The following is a 24,480-nucleotide window of genomic DNA, read 5'->3' on the forward strand; positions in this document are numbered from 1 at the left end:
CATGACGTGCTCAAGATAACGCTGAAATATCGCCGGGGCACTGGATATTCCGAAGGCCAAACGGGGTGTTGACGACCGCCAGCCGTTTGGAGTCCTCATCAAGTGGTATCTGATGATAAGCCTCCGAAAGATCGATTTTTGAAAAATATTGGCCCCCCGCCACGGTGGAGGACAATTCCTCAGAATGAGGTGAGGGATAGGTGTCCACCACCAATTGGGAATTAATGGTGGCCTTGAAATCGCCACAAAGATGTAATTTTCCCAAGGGTTTCCTGACAATAACGAGGGGTGAAGCCCACTCACTAGAAGAAATGGGAAGAATGACCCTGAGGGCTGTCAGCTGGTCTAGCTCTGCTTTTACCTGAGGGTGGAGAGCCAAGGGGATCTGCCTCGCGTGTAGAAAACACGGGTGAGCCGACGCCTTCAACGTTAAGTGAGCTTCAAAGTCTGAAACACGCCCCAGGCCCTCCTCAAAGATATCCTGAAAGTCAGAGATCAAAGATTCCAATGATTGATAGGGAACGTCTTCGGAGACCAACTGTATGGTGTCTGTGATAGAAAAACCGAAAGCTTGAAAGGTGTCCAATCCAAAAAGGTTAGCGGAGCTCGCATCACTGACAACAATAAAAGTAAGAGGCCGAGTGACTGATTTGTAAATAACATCAGTAGTGAATTGACCCAGTAGGAGAATGAACTATTTACCATAACTGCATAGATGCCGGTAAACTGGTGTCAACGGGGGCGACCGAAGGTCGGAGTAAGTTTGTCCATTCAACAAGGAAACTGCTGCACCCGTATCTAGTTGCAGTTGTAATCGGCGCGACCGAACTGACACATCGATAAAGAGTTTGTGTGCCGATGCGTTGGGAGCCTGACCCGATGAAACTTCTTGAATGTCAACGTCCATGTCCTCCGTACCTGCTTCCTTCGATTCTTTTGAGGCTGAGCAGCAAACTTTAGCAATGTGTCCTTTTTTATTACATTTGCAACAAACGGCCCAACGCTGGGGGCACTCGGACCAATCATGATGTATATAGCATGACGCACAGGACGGTAACAGGGGCAGGCGGCCGGAACTCTGTTTACGCGCCGTGCGGGAGTGGCTGTAACGGCTGGATTGTACCGCTCGCACAGCGTCCACCCCGGACGCAGTGGACGCGGCCGCACCGCCCTGAACCGCCGCGACGTCGTACCACGCTTCCCACTGTTGACCTGTGGCGTGAGAAACTCCATACGATTGAGCAATGGACAGGATTTCCTCAAGGGAAGGGTCTTCCAACTGCAGGGCTCATTGCCGGGCCTCCCTATCAGGGGCCGAATGAACAATGATGTCGCGCACCATAATGTGGGCATATGACTCTCGCGACTGGTCTGTGACAAAATGACACTTGCGACTAAGACCGTGCAGGGTAGCGGCCCACGCCCGGTAAGTCTGATGGGGCTGTTTCTTGCATTGATAGAACTCGACCCTAGCTGCCACAACATGCGTGCGGCGGCGATAATATGAAGACAGCAATGAACACAATGCGTCAAAAGACAAGGCTGAGAGTTCCTGCAACGGCGCTAGCTGCCGCAAAACTTGATACAGCAAGGGAGATATCCAAGACAAAAAAAGAGAACGACATACTTCCGCATCGGCAACATGAAACGCCTGGAAATGCTGCCGAAGGCAATGTTCATATGCGTTCCAATCCACCGCCATCTCGTCATACGGGGGAAAGGGAGGAGGGAACGGCACTGCAGCAGACTGCGTGGAGAGCAATGCTGGAAGCACTTGTTTCATGGTTGCCATGAGCTCCGTCTGCTGCTCAACCAAAACCCGCACTAAATCCTCCATGCCGTGGATAAGCTGTGAAACCGGAACGACGCAACACGCAAAAGAACAACCCTACTCGTCGCCAATTGTGTAGTAACACGATTCACGTTTTCCGTTGCACTTCACCTAGTGTAGACCGGGGACTGTCTGCTAGGCATGACCATTGTGAACTGACTGGCACGGCCCATGCTGCCTGAGTTGTTGTTGTTCTGCCGGCAGAGGGTGCGACCGAATTCTCGCATGCCTTCTAGTGGACAGGACTTTACTTGCGGCAACTACTGTCCATGACGCACCTTGCCGATGTGCACCTCCCGCGATCTTTCTGGTGGCTACTGCAATTTTGCTGTAGTGTAGCCTTGCAAGGAAGAGTAAAATGTGGAAGATATGCAATTCACACAAGAGAATAGAAGCTTTTGAAATGTGGTGTTACACAAGAATGATAAAAGATTAGATGGGCGGATTGCATAAGTAATGAGGAGGTACAGAATGGAATTGGGGAAAATTGAAATTTGTAGCCTAACATGGTTAAAAGAAGGGATCAATTGTTATGACACATTCTGAGACATCAAGGAACCATCAGTTTATTATTGGAGGGAAATTTGAAGCGTAAAACTTACAGAGGGAAATCAAAAGATGAGTACAGTAAGTAGATTCAAAGAGACATGGATTGCAGTAGTTATTTGGAGATGATGAGGATTGTACAGGATAGAGTCATTTAGAGAACTGCATCAAACCAGTATTCGGACTGAAGCTTACAACAACAACAGTGATGAAGCATGGCTTTTCATTGATAAATTGATATTGACCAGTGTAATGATTTTTTTTCTTAACTTGATTCATAAAAATAACTCCATAATGCATCGAAGTATAAGTTAACTATCAGTAGGAATGATGAAAAAGCTGTAGGAACTTGTTTTATTTCTGGAGAACACTGCCTTAAAAGTGGTGATATCAGCTTGATAAAATCATAGGCTACAATAAGCAGAAAAATCAGGTTTGAAGAATCATGCATTCTAGTAGAGCAATGAAAACTTTGACGGAATTTTAGTTGCTTATACAAGGATCCATTTTTTTATAGTCTACTTCTTCTTGGTCTTGTTAGGATGATTAGGATGTGTGCATGCAGTGTGTGGAGTGGGTGGATGCAGGAGGAGCTGGCCGCAGTTTATGAACAGCTGAATGGATTTTCAGCTACATTCAGTCACCTTCAGGCTGCTGCCTCAGGGTGTAGTGGTGGCGGAGAACCTGGCTCGTCACATGGGACACCTCAGGTATCACTTGTTTTGCCCATGGGTTCTGCTTGTGAGGCAATTCCCAGTCCACCCGGCACAGTGGATCCAAACTCACAGCAGTGTGAGTGGCAGATGGTAATGCGTCCATGTAGCTTGAGGCGGAGGGCCAATGTGGAGACAGGCCATCGCCTGGCCTCGCCCTTTCTCCCTGTGAGTGATGTATGGTCGCTTCTTCAGTGGACTGTAAGCTGTTACACAAGGGGGAGTGGGGGTTTACTAGCTATCAGGAGCTCCAACGTTAGACATTTTGTGGAGCCCCTTAGGCAGATAGCATTCGGGTCTGGAAAGAAAGCCAATGTGCACTTGGTATGTCTGCTGGGGTGCCTCATCTGAGATGTTGAGGTGGCTTTGCCTGTGGCTATTGAGCTTGCAGGATGCAGTCTTCTGCAAGTTGTGGCTCACGCCGGCACCAATGACAACTGTCGAATAGGTTCTGAGGCCAATGTCTGTTTACATTGGCAGCTGGAGGAGGTGGTGAAGACTGCTGGCCTCACGTGTGGGGTGCAACAGAGTTCACAATTGGCAGCATTGTTCCTATAGTTGATAGGGGTCCTTTGGTTCGGGACCAAGTGGAGGGTCTCAACCAAAGGCTTCATTGACTCTGTGATGGTCTTGGCTGCAGATTTCTAGACATGTGTTATCATATTGGGATTTGTAGGACTGCCCATGATAGGTCAGGGGTGTACTACACAAAGGAAGCAGCTATTCAGCGAGCAGATTACTTGTGGAGTGCACATGAGGGTTTTTTAGGCTACAAGGTAGTTTGAGATGCCCTGATGAACACTCGCCAGTCAAAATGCAGCAAAGGGAATCAGATGGCATTTCAAATAAAGACACTTCAACTGTCAAAATTGTATCAGTAAACTGTTGAAGTATTCATAATAAAGTTCCCGTAATAAAGTTCCCGAATTACTGCCCTCCAGGAAAGTTCACACACTCAAATTATTCTTGGGACTGAGAGCTGGCTGAAACACGATATGGAAAGCTCTGATATTTAGTGAGTCTTGGAATGTTTATTGGAAAAGACAGGTTTGACACCATAGGAGAGGGAGTTTTCATTGCAGTTTACAAAAATATTGTCTCTATTGAGGTCAAAGTTGGGTGTGAAGTGAAGTTATCTAGTTGCGTATAACAGGTGTAGGTGAAACCAAGTTAATTATTGGATGTTTTTACAGGCTACTTGATTCCGCTGTGACAGTTCTAGAGTCATTTGAAGAAGGAGCCATTCCTGCATTTGCCTTGAGAGATTTAGGGAGACCTAAATCCGGATGGCGTGGTGGGAGATTTGAAATAGCACTCCTCCAAAATATGAGTCCAGTGTGCTAACCACTTGCTCAATCTAGATAGGACTGGGGAGAAAAGAAATTCATGACACAATCTGACTACAAGAACAGATCTGTTAATAGGACACATTCCAAGACATCAAGGAATCATCAGTTTTGTATTGTTGGCAGGGAGGGAGGGAGAGGGGAGAGAGGGAGGGGGGAGGGGAGAAAGAAAGAGAGAGAGAGAGAGAGAGAGAGAGAGAGAGAGAGAGAGAGAGAGAGAGAGAGAGAGAGATTGTGTGGAGGGGCAGTAGAAGTCACAGAGGAAGACCAAAAGATGAATACAGTAAGCGGTTTCAAAAGGATGTAGGTTGCACTAATCATTCATAGATGACGAGATTTGGACAGGATTGAACGGCATGGAAAGCTGCACTGGACCAGTCTTCAGACTGACAACTACCACCGTAGCAACACAACAATGGCAGCAGCAACAACATGAGAAATTCTGCATCCAATTGCTTTTTGCTTCCATGTGCAGTTTTGTCTTTCTGATGCTAGAGATCATGGCGTCTATAGTTATCTGTGAGTTTGTTTTACTGAATTTGTCACATACAGCTATGAAGGGAAAACATTCACAGGAGACACTAATGAACTGTGATAAGAAATAATTATAGTTCACACTTATTTAACTCTGGTTGCTGAATTAGCAAAAAGTTTTGTTCAGTTTCGGGACAAATATATTAATGTTTCACTGAATAAAGTTCCTGAAATTTCACTGTACAGGTTCAAATAAACTGGGACTGAGATAAAAAGGGCTGAATGGTCAGATATTTCAAGTCTGAAATGAATTTTTTTGAAGGACCGCAACTGATACTGATTACAATATTACACAGATTCAATGCAAGCTAGGTGATGGGCCATGCCGTACAGTACTCTCTGTAAAACTGAAATAGGGTTCCATCGAGACCTAGTGATTTATTTTCTTTCAAATTTTTTATTTGTTCCTCTATGCTGGGAGTGCTTATTATTATGTCGTCCGTACAGGAGTCTGTCCGACGGTCAAATGACGTTATGTTTGCTTGATCCTCCAGTGTGAATGATTTCTTAAAAATGAAATTTAAAACTTTGGCTTTTATTTTGCTATCTTCAACTGACACACCAGACAGGTCAACAAGGGAGCAAACTGAAGCCTTGGACCCTCTTAGAAATTTTACATAGAGCCAGAATTTCCTTGGGTTCTCTGGCAGATCTTATGCTAGGGTGCAACAATGTTAGTAGTTGTATGCTTCATGCACAGATCTTTTTACAGATGCACTAATCTCTACTAACCTTCACCAGTCATCATATGGGCGTTCTCTTTTGAACAGAGAGTGCAACAGCCTCTGCTTCCTCAGCAACTTCCAAATTTTGTTGTTAAACCGTAGTGGATCTTTTCCATCCTTTATCCACTTACTAGGCACATAACTCTCCACCCACAAATTATAATCTGATCAAACTATGCCCATAATTCCTCTACTTCCATCTTACTGGAACTAAGTGGTGTCAAGTCATTCTCTCTGTGAGATGCTAACAAGTGCTTATCTGCCATATCTAGAAGAAATACTCTCCTAGCCTTCATGACTGATTTATTAACTTTCGTAATCATAACTGATATAATGACTCATGGTTGCTAATCCTCATTTCTATACTGACACTGTTGATAAGGTCCGAACTGTTTGTAGCTACAAGGTCTAAGATATTTCAATTGTGCATGGGCTGCCGAGCTACCTGCTCAAGACAGTTTTCAGAAATCATAATCAGAAGTATTTCGCATGACTGTCTGTCTGTACCAACTGCAATGAATCGCTAGACATCCCAATCTATACTTGGTAGGTTAAAGTGGGAACAAACAACAGGCTATTAATCAAACCACTATTCAGAAACCTTGATTTGATGACAGTTCCTCATCTGTTTATGTGCTGATCATCATTAAAAGAGCTGCAGCCAGAAGGACTCTTAACATTTCACTGCAAACTAGATGGGTATGTTTCACACTGTCAGCTATGCCAGTGATAAAAAATTTGCAGCGTTGGCCATGCGCTCGGGGAACTAGTATGGGGGCTATGACGTCTTACCCATCGGTTGATGTAAGAGACTCCATACAGCCATGCTGGCCAGTACGATAGCAGCTAGTGTCATTAGAGCAGCACCAGAATGTGCACTATGTCGAGGCGATATGTTTGACAGCATGTTGCCCAGATATACGAGTTCGGCAAGCACCAAATTGTGGGACTGTGGGAGCTTGCTTGGTCATATTGCATGCCAGACCAGTCATATGGACATTACTATTGTTGATGGCAACGGATACAGGAAGGCATGCATGTAGAACATGTAGGATCTAGACATCTGACACGCACTGCAAGGAAGGAGGGCCGACAGATTGTTCACCATTCATCAAACCACGTCCATTGGCAGTGGTAGGTGCCATTCAGTGTGCTTGACTGTCTTCTATGCAAAATCCTCCAAGTGCTAGTACCATGGTAGGCTGTTGCATAATGCAGGACTCACCCCATGCTGACCATTATGATGCCCACCACTCACACCCCACAACATTGCATCCAACTCACCTGGTGTTGATAATGATGGACATGTGGCAGTGGGTCCTTTTCACCTTGCTTCTGCTTTGGAGGTGACAACCACTGGGTCCATAACTGTTGGCATAGTAAGAGCACCACAAGGAGTGGTTTGTGGTCTTCCATTACACATCCCACTAACGTGGTGTGGGGAGTTATATCCTGTGGTGCCTGTTCACTGTTTGTGTTCCTTAGAGGCTCCACAACAATTACACTGTATGTGGAGGAAGTCTTGCCAATGGTGGCTCTTCCATTCGTGAACACCTATGACCATGCTTTGCTCATCATCGTATGTTACCACCTCCCCAGCATGCTTTGGAACTATGGATACACTGCTGTGGCCAGCTGTATTGCCCGATCTTTCCCCTATTAGAAATGCAATGGGGTGCCACGGAGCTTGCCATCAGGACTCTTATCTTCACTCATCTGTTGTGGAAACTGTATGCTCAGATGCAAGTGGCAGTGATTAGAGTATTACATGGCTACATCCAAGATCTCTACAACTCCATTCTGCTGCTTCACATCCATGGGGGCCTGAAGCTGCAATAATAGTACGTTTTGTGGCTGCGTAACACAGTAAACATTGGTTCTTCAAAGTTGAAAGCGTAGTCATATCGTATACATGGCACAGTCTACCTTCCTGCCAACAATGACTACGTTCCACCTTGTCCTTCTGGGTGCATCTCTTTTTGTGATTAACACTATATATGAATTACTCCTCCTGGAGCTAAAAAGCCTACAACTTTTCAAAGGAAATCCTTTTACTCATGCTTATGAAACAGCACATAGAGGAGACATGTTGCCTTGTAACAGACTTAACTTGGCTGACAATACCCCGTATTATGTGGCTATGGAGTTTAGCAATAAAATACAGTCCAAGTACAGGGACTGTAAGCTAAAAAGTAAAGAAGGAAACACCGAAAAAACCTTAAGTATTACAGTGTGGAAGATTTTAAGAGCGAGGAAGACTTCTGGCACCTGTTTAGATTTTTGCGTGGCTGTCTACTTGTGTGTGCATCCACACTTACCAAAGAGGGTGTCCCAGGAGGAATGGTCATTCAAAGCAAAAAAGTCTAGAAAATATGGGCTCTAAAATGCATACCTTAAGAGCTATGACAACTTGTCCAGTAGAACAGATGTGTTTACAGCAGCAAAGATAAGCAAGTGCTCGTAGATTTTAAGGTATACACAGTAGAGCCCATGCTTTCCGCATATTTTTTCTTGTTTTGGTCCATACTACTACCTGTTGAACATATAAAGTCAAGAACTTGCAGTAGAAGAGAGAAGTGTTCCACAGTATCAAAGGTGAATAAGTGCTCATAATCTTAAGGTATGCATTTTAGAGTGCTTGTTTACTAGACATTTTTGCTTTGAATGAGTGCCCCTATTTTATCAATGAATATTATGACCATATCTCCTGTGATACTTGGTATGACTGTGTTCTTTTTATACACTGAAGTGCCAAAGAAACTGGCATAGGCATACGTATTCAAATACAGAGGTATGTAAACAAGCAGAATATGACACTGCAGTCAGCAACGTCTTTATAAGACGATGAGTGTCTGGTGCAGTTGTTAGATCAGTTACTGCTGCTGCAATGGCAGGTTATCAAGATTTAAGTGATTTTGAATGGGGTGTTATAGTCGGCGCACGAGCGATGGGACACAGCATCTCCGAGGTAGTGATGAAGTGGGGATTTTCGTGTATGACCGTTCCATGAGTGTACTGTGCAGGAATCCAATAAAACATCAAATCTCTGACACTGCTGCGACGAGAAAAAGATCTTGCAAGAATGGGGCCAACGACAATTGAGGAGAATCGTTCAAGGCGGCAGAAGTGCAACCCTTCCACAAATTGCTGCAGATTTCCTTGCTGGGCCATCAACAAGTGTCAGCCAGCGTGTGAACCATTCAGTGAAACATCATCGATATGGGCTTTTGGAGCCAAAGGCCCACTCGTGTACCCTTGATGATTGCACGGCACGAAGTTTTACACTTCGCCAGGGTCTGCCAACACGGACATTGTACTGTTAATGATTGGAAACATGCTGTCTGGTTGGTTGAGTCTCGTTTAAAATTGTACCGAGTGGATGGATGTGTACGGGCATGGAGACAACCTCATGAATTCATGGACCCTGCAATTCAGCAGGGGCTGTTCAAGCTGGTGGAGGCTCTGTAATGACGTGGGGCACCACATTTGGGGTGATATGGGATCCCCTGGTTCGTCTAGATACAACTTTGTAAGCATCCTGTCTGATCACTTGCATCCATTCATGTCCATTGTGCATTTCGACAGACATGGGCAATTCCAGCTAGACAATGCGACACCACACATGTTCGGAATTGCTACAGAGTGGCTCCAGGAACACTCTTCTGAGTTTAAACTTTCCCGATAGCCACCAAACTCTCCAGACAGGAACATATCTGGGGAGCATAACTGGGATGCCTTGCAACATGCTGTTCAGAAGAGATTCCCCCCTCCCCCCATAAATCTTACGGATTTATGGACACCCCTGCAGGATTCATGGTGTCTGTCAATTCCCTCCAGTGGTATTTCAGACATTAGTCGAGTCCATGTCACGTTGTGTTGTGGCACTTCCGCCTGCTTGTGGGGCCGGACTGGTCTCGACAGAGGAGCCAGACAAAGTGTGTCCCACAACATAGGGCAGGGAGGGCTCTAGAGGCGTAGTGAAGCCAGCTTCCCTAGAGGAGTAAACCTCATACAAATCCTGGTCCTCCAGGTTGGGGGTTGGGCATGTGGCTAATAACCCCATACTGTAAAAAAAAGAATATTACGGAAATTCAACAGAAGCCTCGGAAACTGGATGGAAAGCATGTATCACGACCCCGGCAAAGGAAACGGATAAAGGATCTAACAGTAGCATCGTGGGATGTGAGGACAATGCTTCAGCCTGGAAAAATGAAAGAAATAGCCAATGAAATTTTAAAATTCAAATATGATATCGTAGGGCTACAGGAAATAAGATGGCAGGGGAATGGGCAGATAGATAAACCTGAGTACTCATTGGTATATAGTGGCCCAGAAGAAAGAACAGGCCAACTTGGAACAGGGTTTATAATAACTAGGGAAGTTAGGAAAAGCCTTCTAGAATTTGAACCTATAAATGAAAGGATGTGCAGACTCAGACTAAAAGGTAAATTTAGGAATATATCAATAGTTAATGCACATGCACCAACAGAGGAAAAAGAGGATATAATTAAAGAACAGTTCTACGAAGACTTGGAAAAAGTATGCTGTGCAGTACCTAAATATGACCTGATGCTAGTAATAGGAGATTTTAATGCAAAAATAGGGAGGAATGAACATCCGTATGGAGTTTCTGGAAAATATTCACTACATGAAGAAAACAATGAGAATGAAGACTTACTATGCCAATTCGCAGCAAGGAATAATATGATTATTAAAAGTACCTGCTTTCCACATAAAAGGATCCATCTGGGTACTTGGAAGTCTGCAGCCAATGGAGTAGTCAATCAGATTGACCATATTTTAGTGATTGCACGCCACTCCACGTCAGTTACGGATGTACGGAGCTGCAGAGGACCAAACTGTGATTCAGACCACTTTTTGATAAAATCAGTCTTGAGAGAGAAACTGTCACTAACAAAGGGCAACAGAATGGGGAAGATAATGAAATGGAATACAGACAAACTGAACAGCCCTGATGAAGTAAAAAAATACCAAGTAACACTAAGCACAAAGTTGAGCAATGAAGAGACCACAGTAGGAGTAGATGAAAGGTGGAACAGGTTTGAAAAAGCCATTAAGGATGCTGCAGAGGAAATAATAGGCATAAGAAGGAACAGAAGAATCCAGGAGTGGTTTGATGAAGATTGCAGGTCAGCAATAGAGGAAAAGAACAGGGCAAGAACAAAAGTGCTACAGAGAGAAACCAGAAATAATGTGGAACAATATAAAGAATTAAGGAGAAGAGCTAACAGACTGTGCAAGAGAAAGAAAAGAGAGTGGAATAAGAAGAAATTTCAAGAACTGGAAGAACTAAAGGAACAGAGTGAAATAAGAAAGTTCTATCATGCCATAGGCAAAATGAAGAATAGATTCCAACCAAAAACAACGGCCTGCTCCAGTAAAGATGGGAAAATGATAAGGGAGGAAGAACAGATAGTGGGAAGATGGGCAGAGTATTTCAAAGATACACTAAGCACCAGCCTAGAAGATGAAGAGACCTCTGCACAGGAGGGAAGAGTGGAGCTGGAAGTAGACAATGAAACCAATGAGGCAAGAAAGCCAACACTACAAGAGGTCTCCCAGGCTGTGCACAAGTCAAAAAACAATCGAGCCCCTGGGGAAGACAGCATAATTGCTGAATTAATAAAAACTGGTGGTGAGGCTGTAATAAAGGAACTGCACACACTAATATCAGATATATGGGAAACAGAAACTATGCCAGATAATTGGAAAATTGGAATAATAGTCCCCATTTATAAAAAAGGGGACAGAACAGCATGTGAAAACTATAGAGGTGTAACACTCCTAAGTACAGCTTATAAGATCTTCACAAGTATATTAAACGAAAGGATACAGAAGTGTGCAGAAGGCAAACTAGGGGAATATCAGTGTGGCTTTCGACCAGGCAGAGGAACAACTGATCAAATATTTGTGATAAGGCAAATGATGGAAAAGTTCTATGAATATGATATAGATCTGCATTTCTTATTCATCGATTTCAAACAAGCCTTTGACAGCATAAATCGGCAGGAACTATACAGAGTACTGAAAGAAGTTGGAATATGTGCTAAATTAATAAGACTAATCAGAATGACAATGACAGAGACAAGAGCAAAAGTAAAGGTCCTTAGCAGAACAAGTGATAGCTTTGACTTTAATAAAGGTGTGAAGCAAGGGGATAGTCTCTCCACTGTCCTATTCAACATAGCCCTGCATAGTGCAGTAAATAAAATCAACAAAAGAGGCACCATATTTATGAAAACTAGCCAGACATGTGCATACGCTGATGGCATTGCTATAGTAGGAAGAAATACCAATACACTCCTAGAAACGTACCGGGCAATGGAAACAGAAGCCTTAAAAATTGGCCTCATAGTAAATGAAAACAAAACAAAATATATGGTAATGTCACAATCTGAGGCCAGAAGAACCCCTAAAAACCTAAACATCAATGGGAAATGCTTCAATGGAGTGTCCTCTTTTAATTACTTGGGAGCCCTAATAACAAATGATAACAGTATTGGAAAGGCTATAAGAGAAAGAATACAGGCAGGAAACAGAGCTTACTTTGCAAATATGCAGCTTTTCAAAAATAGCCTTGTTACAAGAAAAACTAAACTGCTAATATATAATTCCCTAGTCCGCCCAGTTATCACATACGGCTCAGAGTTATGGACATTGACAGAACACGATAAAAATGCTCTAAGAAGCACTGAGCAGAAAATACTACGCAAAATCTATGGGCCAATAAGGGAGGAAGAAGGCTGGAGAATACGCTACAATGCCGAATTACAAGAGTTAATACAAGGCAGGGACATAGTAAAATTTGTGAAATCACAGCGAATACGATGGCTAGGACACTTGGAGAGAATGGCAGAGGATAGAATTCCAAAGAAAATGATGAAAGGTATGATCCATTCAGTTAGGCGAAAAGGGAGACCTAGAAGAATATGGGTCGATGAGGTAATAATGGATATCACCAATATGGGAGTCCGGGGGTGGAAAAGAGCAGCAAATAACCGAGAAGTGTGGAGGAAGATTGTTGAAGAAGCCAAGGCTCACCAAGGGCTGTAGAGCTACTGAAGAAGAAGAGGATGGATGTGTACGGGCATGGAGACAACCTCATGAATTCATGGACCCTGCAATTCAGCAGGGGCTGTTCAAGCTGGTGGAGGCTCTGTAATGACGTGGGGCACCACATTTGGGGTGATATGGGATCCCCTGGTTCGTCTAGATACAACTTTGTAAGCATCCTGTCTGATCACTTGCATCCATTCATGTCCATTGTGCATTTCGACAGACATGGGCAATTCCAGCTAGACAATGCGACACCACACATGTTCGGAATTGCTACAGAGTGGCTCCAGGAACACTCTTCTGAGTTTAAACTTTCCCGATAGCCACCAAACTCTCCAGACAGGAACATATCTGGGGAGCATAACTGGGATGCCTTGCAACATGCTGTTCAGAAGAGATTCCCCCCTCCCCCCATAAATCTTACGGATTTATGGACACCCCTGCAGGATTCATGGTGTCTGTCAATTCCCTCCAGTGGTATTTCAGACATTAGTCGAGTCCATGTCACGTTGTGTTGTGGCACTTCCGCCTGCTTGTGGGGCCCTACGTGATATTAGGTAGGTGTGCTAGTTTCTTTGGCTCTTCAGTGTATATACTTACTGAACCATTGACAAGTCATCAATGTGTGTATGAATGTATGACGGTAAAATTCTATTATGTTCTTGCTGAAAACTGTTGTAAGTGAATAGAATTTCCTGCAGCGTGCTGCGTAAAACGCATGCGAGACCCCAATGCCCACTCGCACAATGCATACAGTTACTCCACAAAGTGTCTGTCTAATACACGGTTTAAGGGTGTATAAAGGATGGAAAAATGGTGGACTGAAATAAAGCACAAGGACATCTTCATCGATTAGTGAAAATGAGAATACAATAAAGGAATACAGATTGCTATGTAAATAAACATGGTTAAGCATTCAGAGGTACAGACAGGCAATGTAAGACGCAAAATAAGTATTCATCTACAGTACTGAAAATCACACTTTGAACATAGAATATTGTTGTTAATACTTAGTAAGGCCTCCTTTCCTATTCTTAATCATTTGCATTCTTCTTGGCATGGAATTCACCAGAGATTCTGTTGTTTGCACTGTAATTTTACGCCATTACTCTTGTAGAGCGGTATGTAGATAATTTCTATTGGATATCTGACAATTTTTGATGTTTTTGTCGAGTAAATGCCACAAATTCTCGATAGGTTTACTGTCAGGGGATTGTGTTGGTGTCTGCATCCAGTGGGACATGTACAGCTTCCTATCTAGAGTCATATGTTTTGGATCGTTATCTTGTGTGAAAACATAGCCACCATTAAGATCCATATGATTTACACTACTGGATAGAGGTGTTTTTAGGGTATTTATGTAGATCTTGTGGTCCATAATGCCATCAATAAAACACAAACCCCTCACACCGTCTGCACTCATGCACCCCCACACAAGTACTGAAGCTCCTCCATGTTTAACTGAGGCTGTTATATTTCTCTCTTCAAGTTCACAATTCTTTTTTCTCCGCATATACAACCTTCTTTCAGAAATCAAACCCATCTGCTTTATGTTCGCTTTCAAATGCAAGTGGCTTTGTTCTGTTGATTTTACTGATGTACAGTTTTCTACAGGCTGTTTGGCCTCCATACCCAGCTTCATAAAGCATATTTCTTATAGTCTGTGCTGAAACAGACCTTCTTGTGCGCATATGAAAACCAGTGGCAAGGTGTGGAGCCCTCAGTTTCAGATTTTTGATGACTTCTGTTTCTCCATCTTGGACAGAACTGCAGGACGGCCGCTTCATGATTTGTTTTTGTCCTTTTTGCTCTGATTGAAGCAGTATATAATACTCTTTATTGTACTAGTAGGTCTAACAACGGTTTCTCCGATTTCTTGAAAACATTTACCTTATCAAAACAATCTGACACAGATTTCTCTCTCTTCCTTTGTAGTTTCACAATGTTTTCGACCCGTATTACGTAAATATCACTCAATGGTTTTCAGACCGGAGAGACACTAAGCACTGTGCTGGATGGAACACAACTGCGTAACGAACATGAGAGTGGCATGTGTCAGTGCGGCCCAATACCACAGATATTGCTTACTAGACAAGTACTTGTTTGGCGTCCATTGCGGTGTAATTTTACATAGCATGTATTTGGTCACAAATTAAATGACGTATGAACCATAAAGAGCGTTTCATTTCCAAGTGTAGAAATCAACCAATGTAAGAGAATAGTTGTTATTCATTTCGCAGCTATACTTGTATGACTGTGCGTATTATAGTCTATGCGCCACGGTCGCACGAATACTTTGTGGAGTCACTGTAAAAGACCCTTTTCCTAGGGTGCGGACAATGCAGTGCCACAGCAGGCTCCACCTGCGAGAAAGGCTTGCGTGCTTCGGATGGAGTTTGTCAAACAAGTCGCAGCGATTTACTTGGCCAGAGGAGTGGGGGTAGTCGAACTGGGCACCAGCAAGGGGACAGCTGCACTGTTTGTTTCGCACACATGGGCAACAATAGGCAATTTTTAACAAAGTTGTAATAGAAACAATCACCAGAAATGCTGGCTATCCGCTTCTCTGCGTCAAAGGATAAGCAACTTACCAAACTGGTTTCCGAAAAGCAAAATTTGTGGAATATTGCCAACACCGATTGGAAAAATCAAATGAAAACTCTTAATTCGGGCAGAAATCAGAAGAAAAATGAATAAAACAAGTAAGTAGAAATGTCACTCGGTTACAGGAATTACTTCTCAGTTTGCCTTCAGTTAGCAAAAGAAGATAATGAAACTGGTTGGGTGTGAATCAGAAAAATTCCTCAAACTTCTCCGCATCATTGAGTAAATGTTTTGTAACTAAAATTTTATATGCTCCTTCTTCTTCATGATACAAGAACATTTGTCTCACTTCTTTGCGCTTCTTGGGTACCCTTTCCAATAACGTATAGTCCTCCTCCTCTTCCCTAACTTCCACGTACTTTCGGAGTGCCAAAATTAACAGTTTTCTGGCACGAGCACTGCGCTACATGTATAGCCTTTACTGCCTCTGCTGCACTGCCCCAGGCCTAGCAGAGCGCCTCGCAGCACACAGGGAATAGCGTCGCACCAATGAACCGCACGGAACTGCTCTAGTCTAGGAGAAACCTGTAGCATCCACTGACTTCCAACAAACTGTAAACATTATTTCAAACCTTTCAGAAACTTTTTCTCGCTTTCACTCTCACAAAAAATGTAACGGGGAAAAGTTTGTCACTTGCTACATTTTGGACGTTGCTCTGATAAAAGTCCCACGTCAGACGTTACATTTTAATTAAGAAAAAGGTATCAGGAGGTACCTTACGTATCACTCTATCAAGTGCAGTTGCCAAATTCTAAAAAAAAAAAGTCATTATTTAGGTTCTGACATCCACCACTCCACGCCTAAGAAAATGTTTCACGCAGTGCCCTGCGACCCGCATCACACAGCAGAAGACACAAGCGTATTCCACAGCAAGGAAAAGTAGCTTTATTGTCACTTCTAAAAGTTCAAAGTGTTATTTTTGCTATAGATTTTGCTTGGTTTTCATTCAGTGGTGTGTCCAGAATGATCTCTGTCTGAAATCTCTTTGCTGGCAGCAAAAACTAGCACATATTTCATGAGCTGTCGAGATCTAGGGAGTCGAGGAGTTACATGCACTGTCATGAGCAGTAGGTATATTTTGCAGCCCAACCTGTTTTTTGCACGAACTGCAGGATGTGTGCTATATCTATGTATTAAACAAGTAGCAAAGAATACCTCTGAAGAAATAATCTTAAGTGATTTGATCTCAGATCTGTATCTATATAAATTCTGTAAAGAAGAAAGACAGAAAGGACTCTAAATTTAGTTACAGCTATGAATAATACCAATTATGTTAAGTGATTACCAAAATGGCTTATTTCAGTACTCCTGGCTGCATGTGGTGTTTTGTTTGACAGTGTCCGATTTCACAAAGTTAAAAAAAAAATAAATAAATAAATAAATAAAGCACCTATTTTTATTTTTCACAAATGAAATATTTGTTCTGGTGGTAGAGAAGACATGACCAAACAGCAGCCGTTAAAAATTGTTAAGGCAAATCTGTAGATGGATTTTAAAAGAAAAGACGGTTTCCACCTCTATAATGTATTCCCTTCCACTGTCACATGATTCCACTTGATTTAGAACATAATTAGATGAAAAGCACCATTCAGATAATCTGATGGAAGTTCTGCTGATACAGTTTAAAATTTACTCAGATTGCTGAAGATGTATTCAGAATTTATGAGTACAATACTCATTAGGAATCATCATTGGTAATTAATATGTTTGTTCATATTACTTACATGCACTCCCTGCCAAGCATTAAAGTTATGTCAGACAAGTAATATTACGTCTATCATCATAATATTTTAAAATTATTATCAAGGCTGAAACATACAGATTTACCGATTGTATACAAATCAGTCACTCTTCTTTTACAAGGAAATCACAACACGTGATATGTTATAACTTTGTTCTTCATGCTATGTGAGCCCAGAATTTTGTATCAAGGCACTTAATGAGTACTTGCAGATGCTAAGCTTTTAGGCTATTGGAACACATGATTTCTGTTACTGATTGCTGTCACAATTCATGTCACTTGTTTGAGGCATTCATGATCATATGTTCTCTTTGGATCGTCCTGTTCCTGATTGTAATCTGCTCATTGCCTTTCAACTCAGCCACAACTTTAATAGTTTCCAGAGCACTGTTGTGCGTTTGTATTCATCCATCCATGGAGGTGAGGTCATCTTTCACATTTCCTGCTTTTCTTTACTGAAGAAACAGTAAGAAGATTGCAGGACCCCTCACTGTGTCAGAGAAGATTGTAGGGAGCTTCACTGGTGTGCAGGCATTACTGAGTGGAGATATGTCTGTGCCATGAATGGACACTATCCAGTTCCACTTTGTCTCTCTTTACAGAGGGTACCATTATTGTGAAATGTAAACATGCACAGCCAGAAATGTCACAATTAATAAAATATTCTGGGCTATATGCTGCGGTCAGATGTATTTCACATTAATTCACTCAATTTCATCCCCACCTGCGGAGGACATTTTCAAGGGGGTATAGGTTCTTCGAGTGTCCAGTTCACACCCTGTCGTGCTAATGACTGCAGCAAAATTTCATTTACCTGTGCTTCCGCTCAGTGGCGCGACATCACACGCTGTAACCAGCCGCAGTTGGCCATTGTCAGTTGCTGTCATCCACTGTTGCTGTCGCCCTGTGGTGGAAGACTTGTACAAATCTTCTTCAGCATTGCGATCCAGATGTCATTCACTTTCATGCTCTCTTGCTTTCTATTGAAATTCCTGGTGTGTTTAATAATCTTTGTGGCCTCTCTGAATAATCTTTCATGGTATCTGCTTGTGAGTGCCAGCACTTGAGTTCTATCAAAATGAATGTGGTGGTCTTCTGTCTACAAAGCATGTTTTGCAACAACTGATATGTCAATGTCTTCGCTTCTGCAGTTGTCCTTGTACTCTTCTAGTTATTTGTTGACCATTCTTTTTGTAGTATCCACATACTCCTCCACATAACTACATGGAATCCGATAAATTTATGCATCATTAGCCAAATTTAGTTGATCCTCTAGCGTTCAGGTGGGTTTGTAGATTGTCACAATATTTCGTTTTGTCGAGGTTTTCCCTATGCAGTCAGTAACATCCTCAACTAAAGGCAAGAAAACTCTCTTGATTTCATAGGCCCTTGTGCATCACAATTAGTTTTGTACAACAGTCTTAATGCTGACATTGTCTGCCTGTAGATATTAACACATTCACATGTGTAAACACTTTGGCATATGTACCAATTTGAAGTGCCCAATGTTAAAATTACTAAGAATTCCATTGTTATAGGCAAAGAGGTCATAAAAGAAATCTCAAGAGTTTTATTCTGTGCTGTTCAGTTACAAACATTGTTTACACTGCAATGTATTAAAATCCATTCATGTTATCTTTGAAATTTTGGAACATATTGGTAACGGATTATTTTTCTATGCAGTTTCCATTTTGCAACAGCTATATTTTATTCTTTACTCTTGCAGTTTGGATTCAGTCTGGATCGGACATTAAGTGATGCTATGAATCCATATTTGGATAGCCATCAGGATGGTTGTCTCCTACAACACCCTCCAAATGAGGACTCCACAGGAGCTGTTATTTATTTTATAATGGACCTACAAAATCAAAAGTAAGGCATTTTAAGTTCTTATTTGTTAGTGATTTATTGTTAACTGCAAAAGTTATACATAGGCTAATGTGAGTATTGGTGTGATACAAAATTTATATATTACACCTTTAGTGACTAGCACTGTGTAGATTGCTAAATTATTATTTTTTATTATTTTTTATTATTTGATAACGTATTTGACCACTGACATCATCAGGTCTAAAAGTACAACTGCTGAAACGAATGTTGGTGATAATGTGCAGTAAAACAATATTTGCATATGTGCTATTGAACTCTGACACCAAACTTTGTTTCAGAATGTCAAAGTTTGAAAATGATGATGGTAATAGCCAAAACATGTTATGAAATAATAATAAATTTCAAAAACTCAATTCAGCTGGACAGTATTATTCATAAAAGTTCATAATAATCTTTGCACTCCAACAAATTAATTTCCTGTTTTAGTAGGAGAAGTTTCAAAAAAAGGTAATGCACTATTTGTAGGAAAGTGTTGCACTACAAAGAAAACAAAATTAAAAATGGAATTAATATTTCAATGATCTGAAACAGCATAAAATTTCATAAGAATGAAAATATAAATAACCAAAAATTTTTAACTCATAAATGGAGTCTTTCATTTGACATTTGAAGGAAATTGTGGCATTGCAGATAAAATAAAATCAAAAAACCAAGTGAATTTATCAGACATGAAGTAATAACATAAATATGAATAACCAAAGTATTTTCAATTGCTTTTGGATGGAGAACTGGCAACTGCTTTTAGAGGTAGAGTTTATTTTATATATAGAAATACCTCGCTGATTACCTGCCTATACTGTAAAAACAAAACATGTTTTTAAAAGTATAGATACAAACTTACGAATTATAATGTGGAATCTTGTACAAATTAATTTTATTATTGACTTAATGCAGTACTTGTTTATGTGGAATATTCTCAGTTTTCCCTCCAGACGAAGCAATAAATAAATTGCGATACCATGTATTTGACAGTAATATTAACAGTATAAGGAAACGATAGATTGCTACTTACTGTAAAGGTGACATGTTAAGTCGCAGACACATACAGCTAAAAGACACTTACCCATTAGCTTTCCACCACAGCACACACACACACACACACACACACACACACACACACACACAACGCCACGCGCAGCAGGTTTCCTGTCTGCAACTTAATGTGTCTTCTTTACTGTAAGTAGCAATCTATCTTTTCCTTATATTGTTGATATTCTAACCTGCATTTTCCATTGCTCCACAGTAATATTGATGATTTTCTATTATTTTTATATTATCTTCTTCACATTATCGCTAATCAGTGTCAAAAATGTAGGATTTGATGATAATGTTGATTCTTTTTGACTGTTTTCTTCTATCACCTTCTTCTCACCCTGAATGCCATGCCTAGCATCGTTGAGTGTGTTTTATACCCACAGTATGGTTTCCTAGATTGTAACCCATATGTGTAGAAGTTTGGTAGAAATTTTCTCCATGTGTTGCAGAGGTATTCTTATATGTCCTGTCTTCCCTCCTGTACTACCACCTTCATCCGTAGAAGTGCTAGACATTTTCTAGTCCCCAGTACTTCTTTCCAGGTAGTATATCATGTCTACATAAAGTTTGGTTGAAATTTCTCAAATAATTCCAGAGTTATGCTTTAACTGTCACCATTCTTACACCCAAGGCCATCTCTAGGGGTTAAATGTCATCGTCACTGTCACTCGTCAGCCCAGCAACCTCAGATACTATGGATTCTGTTGTCTCTCCCAATGATGCCCAGGCTGTTTTACCCCAACAGTGTATTTTCAAGTATGTGCGAAGTTCTGTTGAAATTTCTTTGGACATCCCAGAGTTACGTTTAATTTATTGTCCTCTCCCAGTCAACCAAGTATTAAGCTTAGGGTGTGTTACACCTAGATAATTGTGTCCTGGTACTAGGTCTAGAGTGTACATATACATCTACCCTCCGCGATATAGATGGCAAGTCACAGAAGTTGTGCATGCACAGTAACACCCTTAGCATTGTACCACCATGTTTGTTTACAAATGCCTGTTTGATCTTGATTTGCACTATGTGGTTTTTCCTTTTTTTGTCCAAAGGGCCAAGTGCACCAGAACATAAAACTGTAAAGTCTTGGGGAGCCATTGCAAATTCTGAAGAGCTGTGCACTACCAGACATACAGATACAAATCACAAGATGTAAATGCATGATCACACGTGTATGACTTGCAAGTAGCGTACATCTACGAGTGCCGATATGTGTCCCAGAGATGCGTATATATGTCGCGCATACTTGAACCGATAAAAATCTGAGATGTAAATGTACCTTTAGGGTTTCTTCTCATTTTATTCATGTGTGGAGCATGGGAAGGCTGATTGTGTGAATGCCTCTGTGTGCTTTAATTATTCTAATTTTGTCCTCATGATCTCTGTGTGAGCAATATATAGAGGGTTCTAGTATTTTCTTAGAGCCATCATTTAAAGCCGGTTCTTGAAACGTTGTTACTAGACTTTCTTGGGTTAGTTTATGCGTATCTTCAAGAGTCTGCCAGTCAGTTTCTTTGGCACCTCAGTAACATTCTCCCACTGGTCAAACAGACCTGTGAATATTTGTGCTGTCCTTCTCTGTATATGTTCAGTATCACTTGTTAGTCCTTTTTGATGTGGGTCCCACAGTGCCTGTACCAAGTATATGTGAAAATGCACTAGACATTCCAGAAATATGTTTTCTAAATTACTTTTGAAAATTGTAATTTCACTTTGTAAATAGTGCAGCTGGGCATTACTTTCATTATTGGTTTCAGCATATCTATGAATGCTGTATGAATGTAATGTATTATACCCTCAGATTAAATGAGGATCTTCCTCAAACCCCAGTTATGTTGTGACAGAGAAATTCTTGTTAAGGATATTTGTGTAATAATATGCTTAGAAAGTAGATTGTAGATTATCAACACATTACACAACATTTATTTCGATATCTTTATCACCCAACTGTGTCCTTGAGTCATGCTAGCTGGAAGCGTGATGTGTGTAACAGTATCTCAGCAGAGCACAATAAAGATCATTTTGTTTCACAATCCTTAGAACATAAAAAAAGAAGTTGAAACTATGTACTTGAGCGTTACATACTCTTCCTAGCAAGCAGTTTCCCCGCAGCCTATAAACCATGCAAATAGTGGAACTAAATGTCTCAAAAGAAGACAGACAATGGAAATATCTTCATATTCATTTAAATTTGAAAGTTGTGATCTATTTTCAAGAGAAACTTACTGAAATCTTGAAGTTGGGAACACTTGTGGTTTCTTCCATCACGTAGAAATTTTACCGCATTAGATTTTGAAAATTGTTATTTCAACAAACCACCAAATACAGATTTTATGCAAAAAAATATGCATAGTGACAGTAATAGCATATTTCACATTTAAAACAAGCACAAGTCCATATAGAGAGATCTGAAAGCTAAAACTGCTTTGTAGAAGATTGTCATTAATGTACTTTCATTGAGTTGTCACAATAAAGCGTTCAGAAGTAGCTTTCCGTAATGGACTCAATCCAAAAGCCCTGCTAATACATTTCTGTGGCCTTCATATCCTGGTCAAATGTTTTACCCATCTCTTCACTTACAACAATTTGTTTGGAAAGAAAACTGAATGAGAATACAAAAAGTTTCAGAGACGTACAGCAACTCACGTCTCTGTATGTAACCAGAAACACCATTATGTCTGGTCCTTCTAGAAGGCCTCCTTGTGGCTTGGTGGTTGAAACTGTGAGAAACTTTCTACAAAATGCAGGAATCATGTTGACTCCCTCTTTCTTATGGGTTTTGCAAATACTTTAGCCAAGCCAAGCTTAAAACGGAACACTGGAATATGCATTCTGAGTAGACAATTTGGGGTTGTGTTCGTTATTTAATATTCTCATGTATTTCACCTGCCCCAAGAGACTAAGGAAACAAGAGCATTTAGTGAAACTCCCCTGTGTTCTCATCAACATGGCATGGACTTCTAAGTCCCTGTTTAGTAAATTACATGTGTAAATGCATAAATTGGTGTACTTGCTGATAATTGACAAAAACATTCTGAACATAGAGTCCTATCATGATTCTCTTGCTCTTCCAACCCAGTGCCTAGCTTATTGTCAAATATCTCTTCCTCCTTGCTGTATTGAAATTTCCCTTTTTTTTTTTTTTTTTTTTTTTTTTTTTTTTTTTTTTTTTTTTGATCATCAATTTTGCGCATGAATTAAAAGCATTGTCGCACCACTTTTCAGTCACATAGTCACATATAAAATATCAACAGATTCCAAGATTAGAGAAGTATGAGTTCCTTTGGATTCAGGGACGGAAGATAAAAGATGATGTGCAAATGGATAATGATATTACAGAGGAGCTATTGAATGGTGGAAAGGCAGTTATTGTTGTGGTGCCATTGAACTTGGAGTTTTCATCAAGACACTGACTAAGAGCATAAGTTTGATAGCTGAGTGACAAGTAATCACTAATTAGTGCACTTACCTGCTGCTCAACAGTAAATAATGTTATGATATTATGACTCATAGCGTATAGCACCCATGGAACCAGTGCAAGTTTCATGTGCATGTACACTGGTCAACCAGAACATTATGACCACCGACCTACTATCGATATAACCTGTCCAGTTGATAGCAGGGTCACCTGGTGAGGAATGACTGCTAATCAGACACATGCATGATGCACATAGTACCACTGAGTGTGCTGTCTGTGTGTAGAATGGGGAAGGCACATGATCTATCTGAGTTTGACTGAGGGCAGATTGTGATGGCCCTGAGGCTCAGCAAGAGCATTCAGGAAACTGCACGACTTGTCAGGTTTTTGAGGAGTGCTGTGGTGTGTCTTCAACATTTGGTGAAACCAAGGTGAAATCACATCCAGATGTGGTGGGGTTGCGTGTCCACCTTTCATTACAGATGTTGGACATCATAGCCTGGGCAGACTGGTAAAATAGGATAGGCAGTGAACTGCAGCAAAAATAACATCAGATTTTAATGCTGGGGAGTGTACAAGTGTGTGTGAACACTCCTAACGAAGGGCCTCTGCAGCTGACAACCCATGCATGGATCAGTGCTAACACCACGATGTTCACAACTACAACTGAAATGGGCACATGACCATTGGTACTGGACCTTGGCGCAGAGACAGAGCATTGCATTGTTTGATGAGTACCAACACCTTCTTCATCATGCCAATTGGAGGGCAAGAATCCTTCGTCTTCCGGGGAAACAGCTCTTTGACACCTGTAGTGGTGGACGCAGACAAGGTGGCGGTGGCTCCATTTTCCTCTAGGGAACATTCACATGGGCATCCATTGGTCCAGTGGAGGTTGTGCAAGGCACTATGACAGCCGAGGAATATGGTACACTAGTTGCAGATGACATACACCCCTTCATGATGATTGTGTGTCCCGACGGCAGTGGCATTTTTCAACAAGATAATGTGTCATGTCACAAGG

General features: G+C 41.3%; 1 protein-coding gene across 1 annotated transcript in view; it reads left to right on the top strand.

Annotated features, from left to right (window-relative positions):
* The window catches only part of LOC124795120 (protein GPR107), a 174,789-nt gene that overhangs the window by 26,110 nt on the left and 124,199 nt on the right, over positions 1–24,480 (top strand). The window contains exon 3 of the mRNA XM_047258983.1: positions 18,845–18,990. Coding sequence (XP_047114939.1) covers positions 18,845–18,990 — 146 coding nt within the window. The remainder of the gene's footprint in view (positions 1–18,844; positions 18,991–24,480) is intronic.

The sequence above is a fragment of the Schistocerca piceifrons genome, chromosome 1 (assembly GCF_021461385.2).
Source record: "Schistocerca piceifrons isolate TAMUIC-IGC-003096 chromosome 1, iqSchPice1.1, whole genome shotgun sequence".
Lineage (NCBI taxonomy): Eukaryota > Metazoa > Arthropoda > Insecta > Orthoptera > Acrididae > Schistocerca > Schistocerca piceifrons.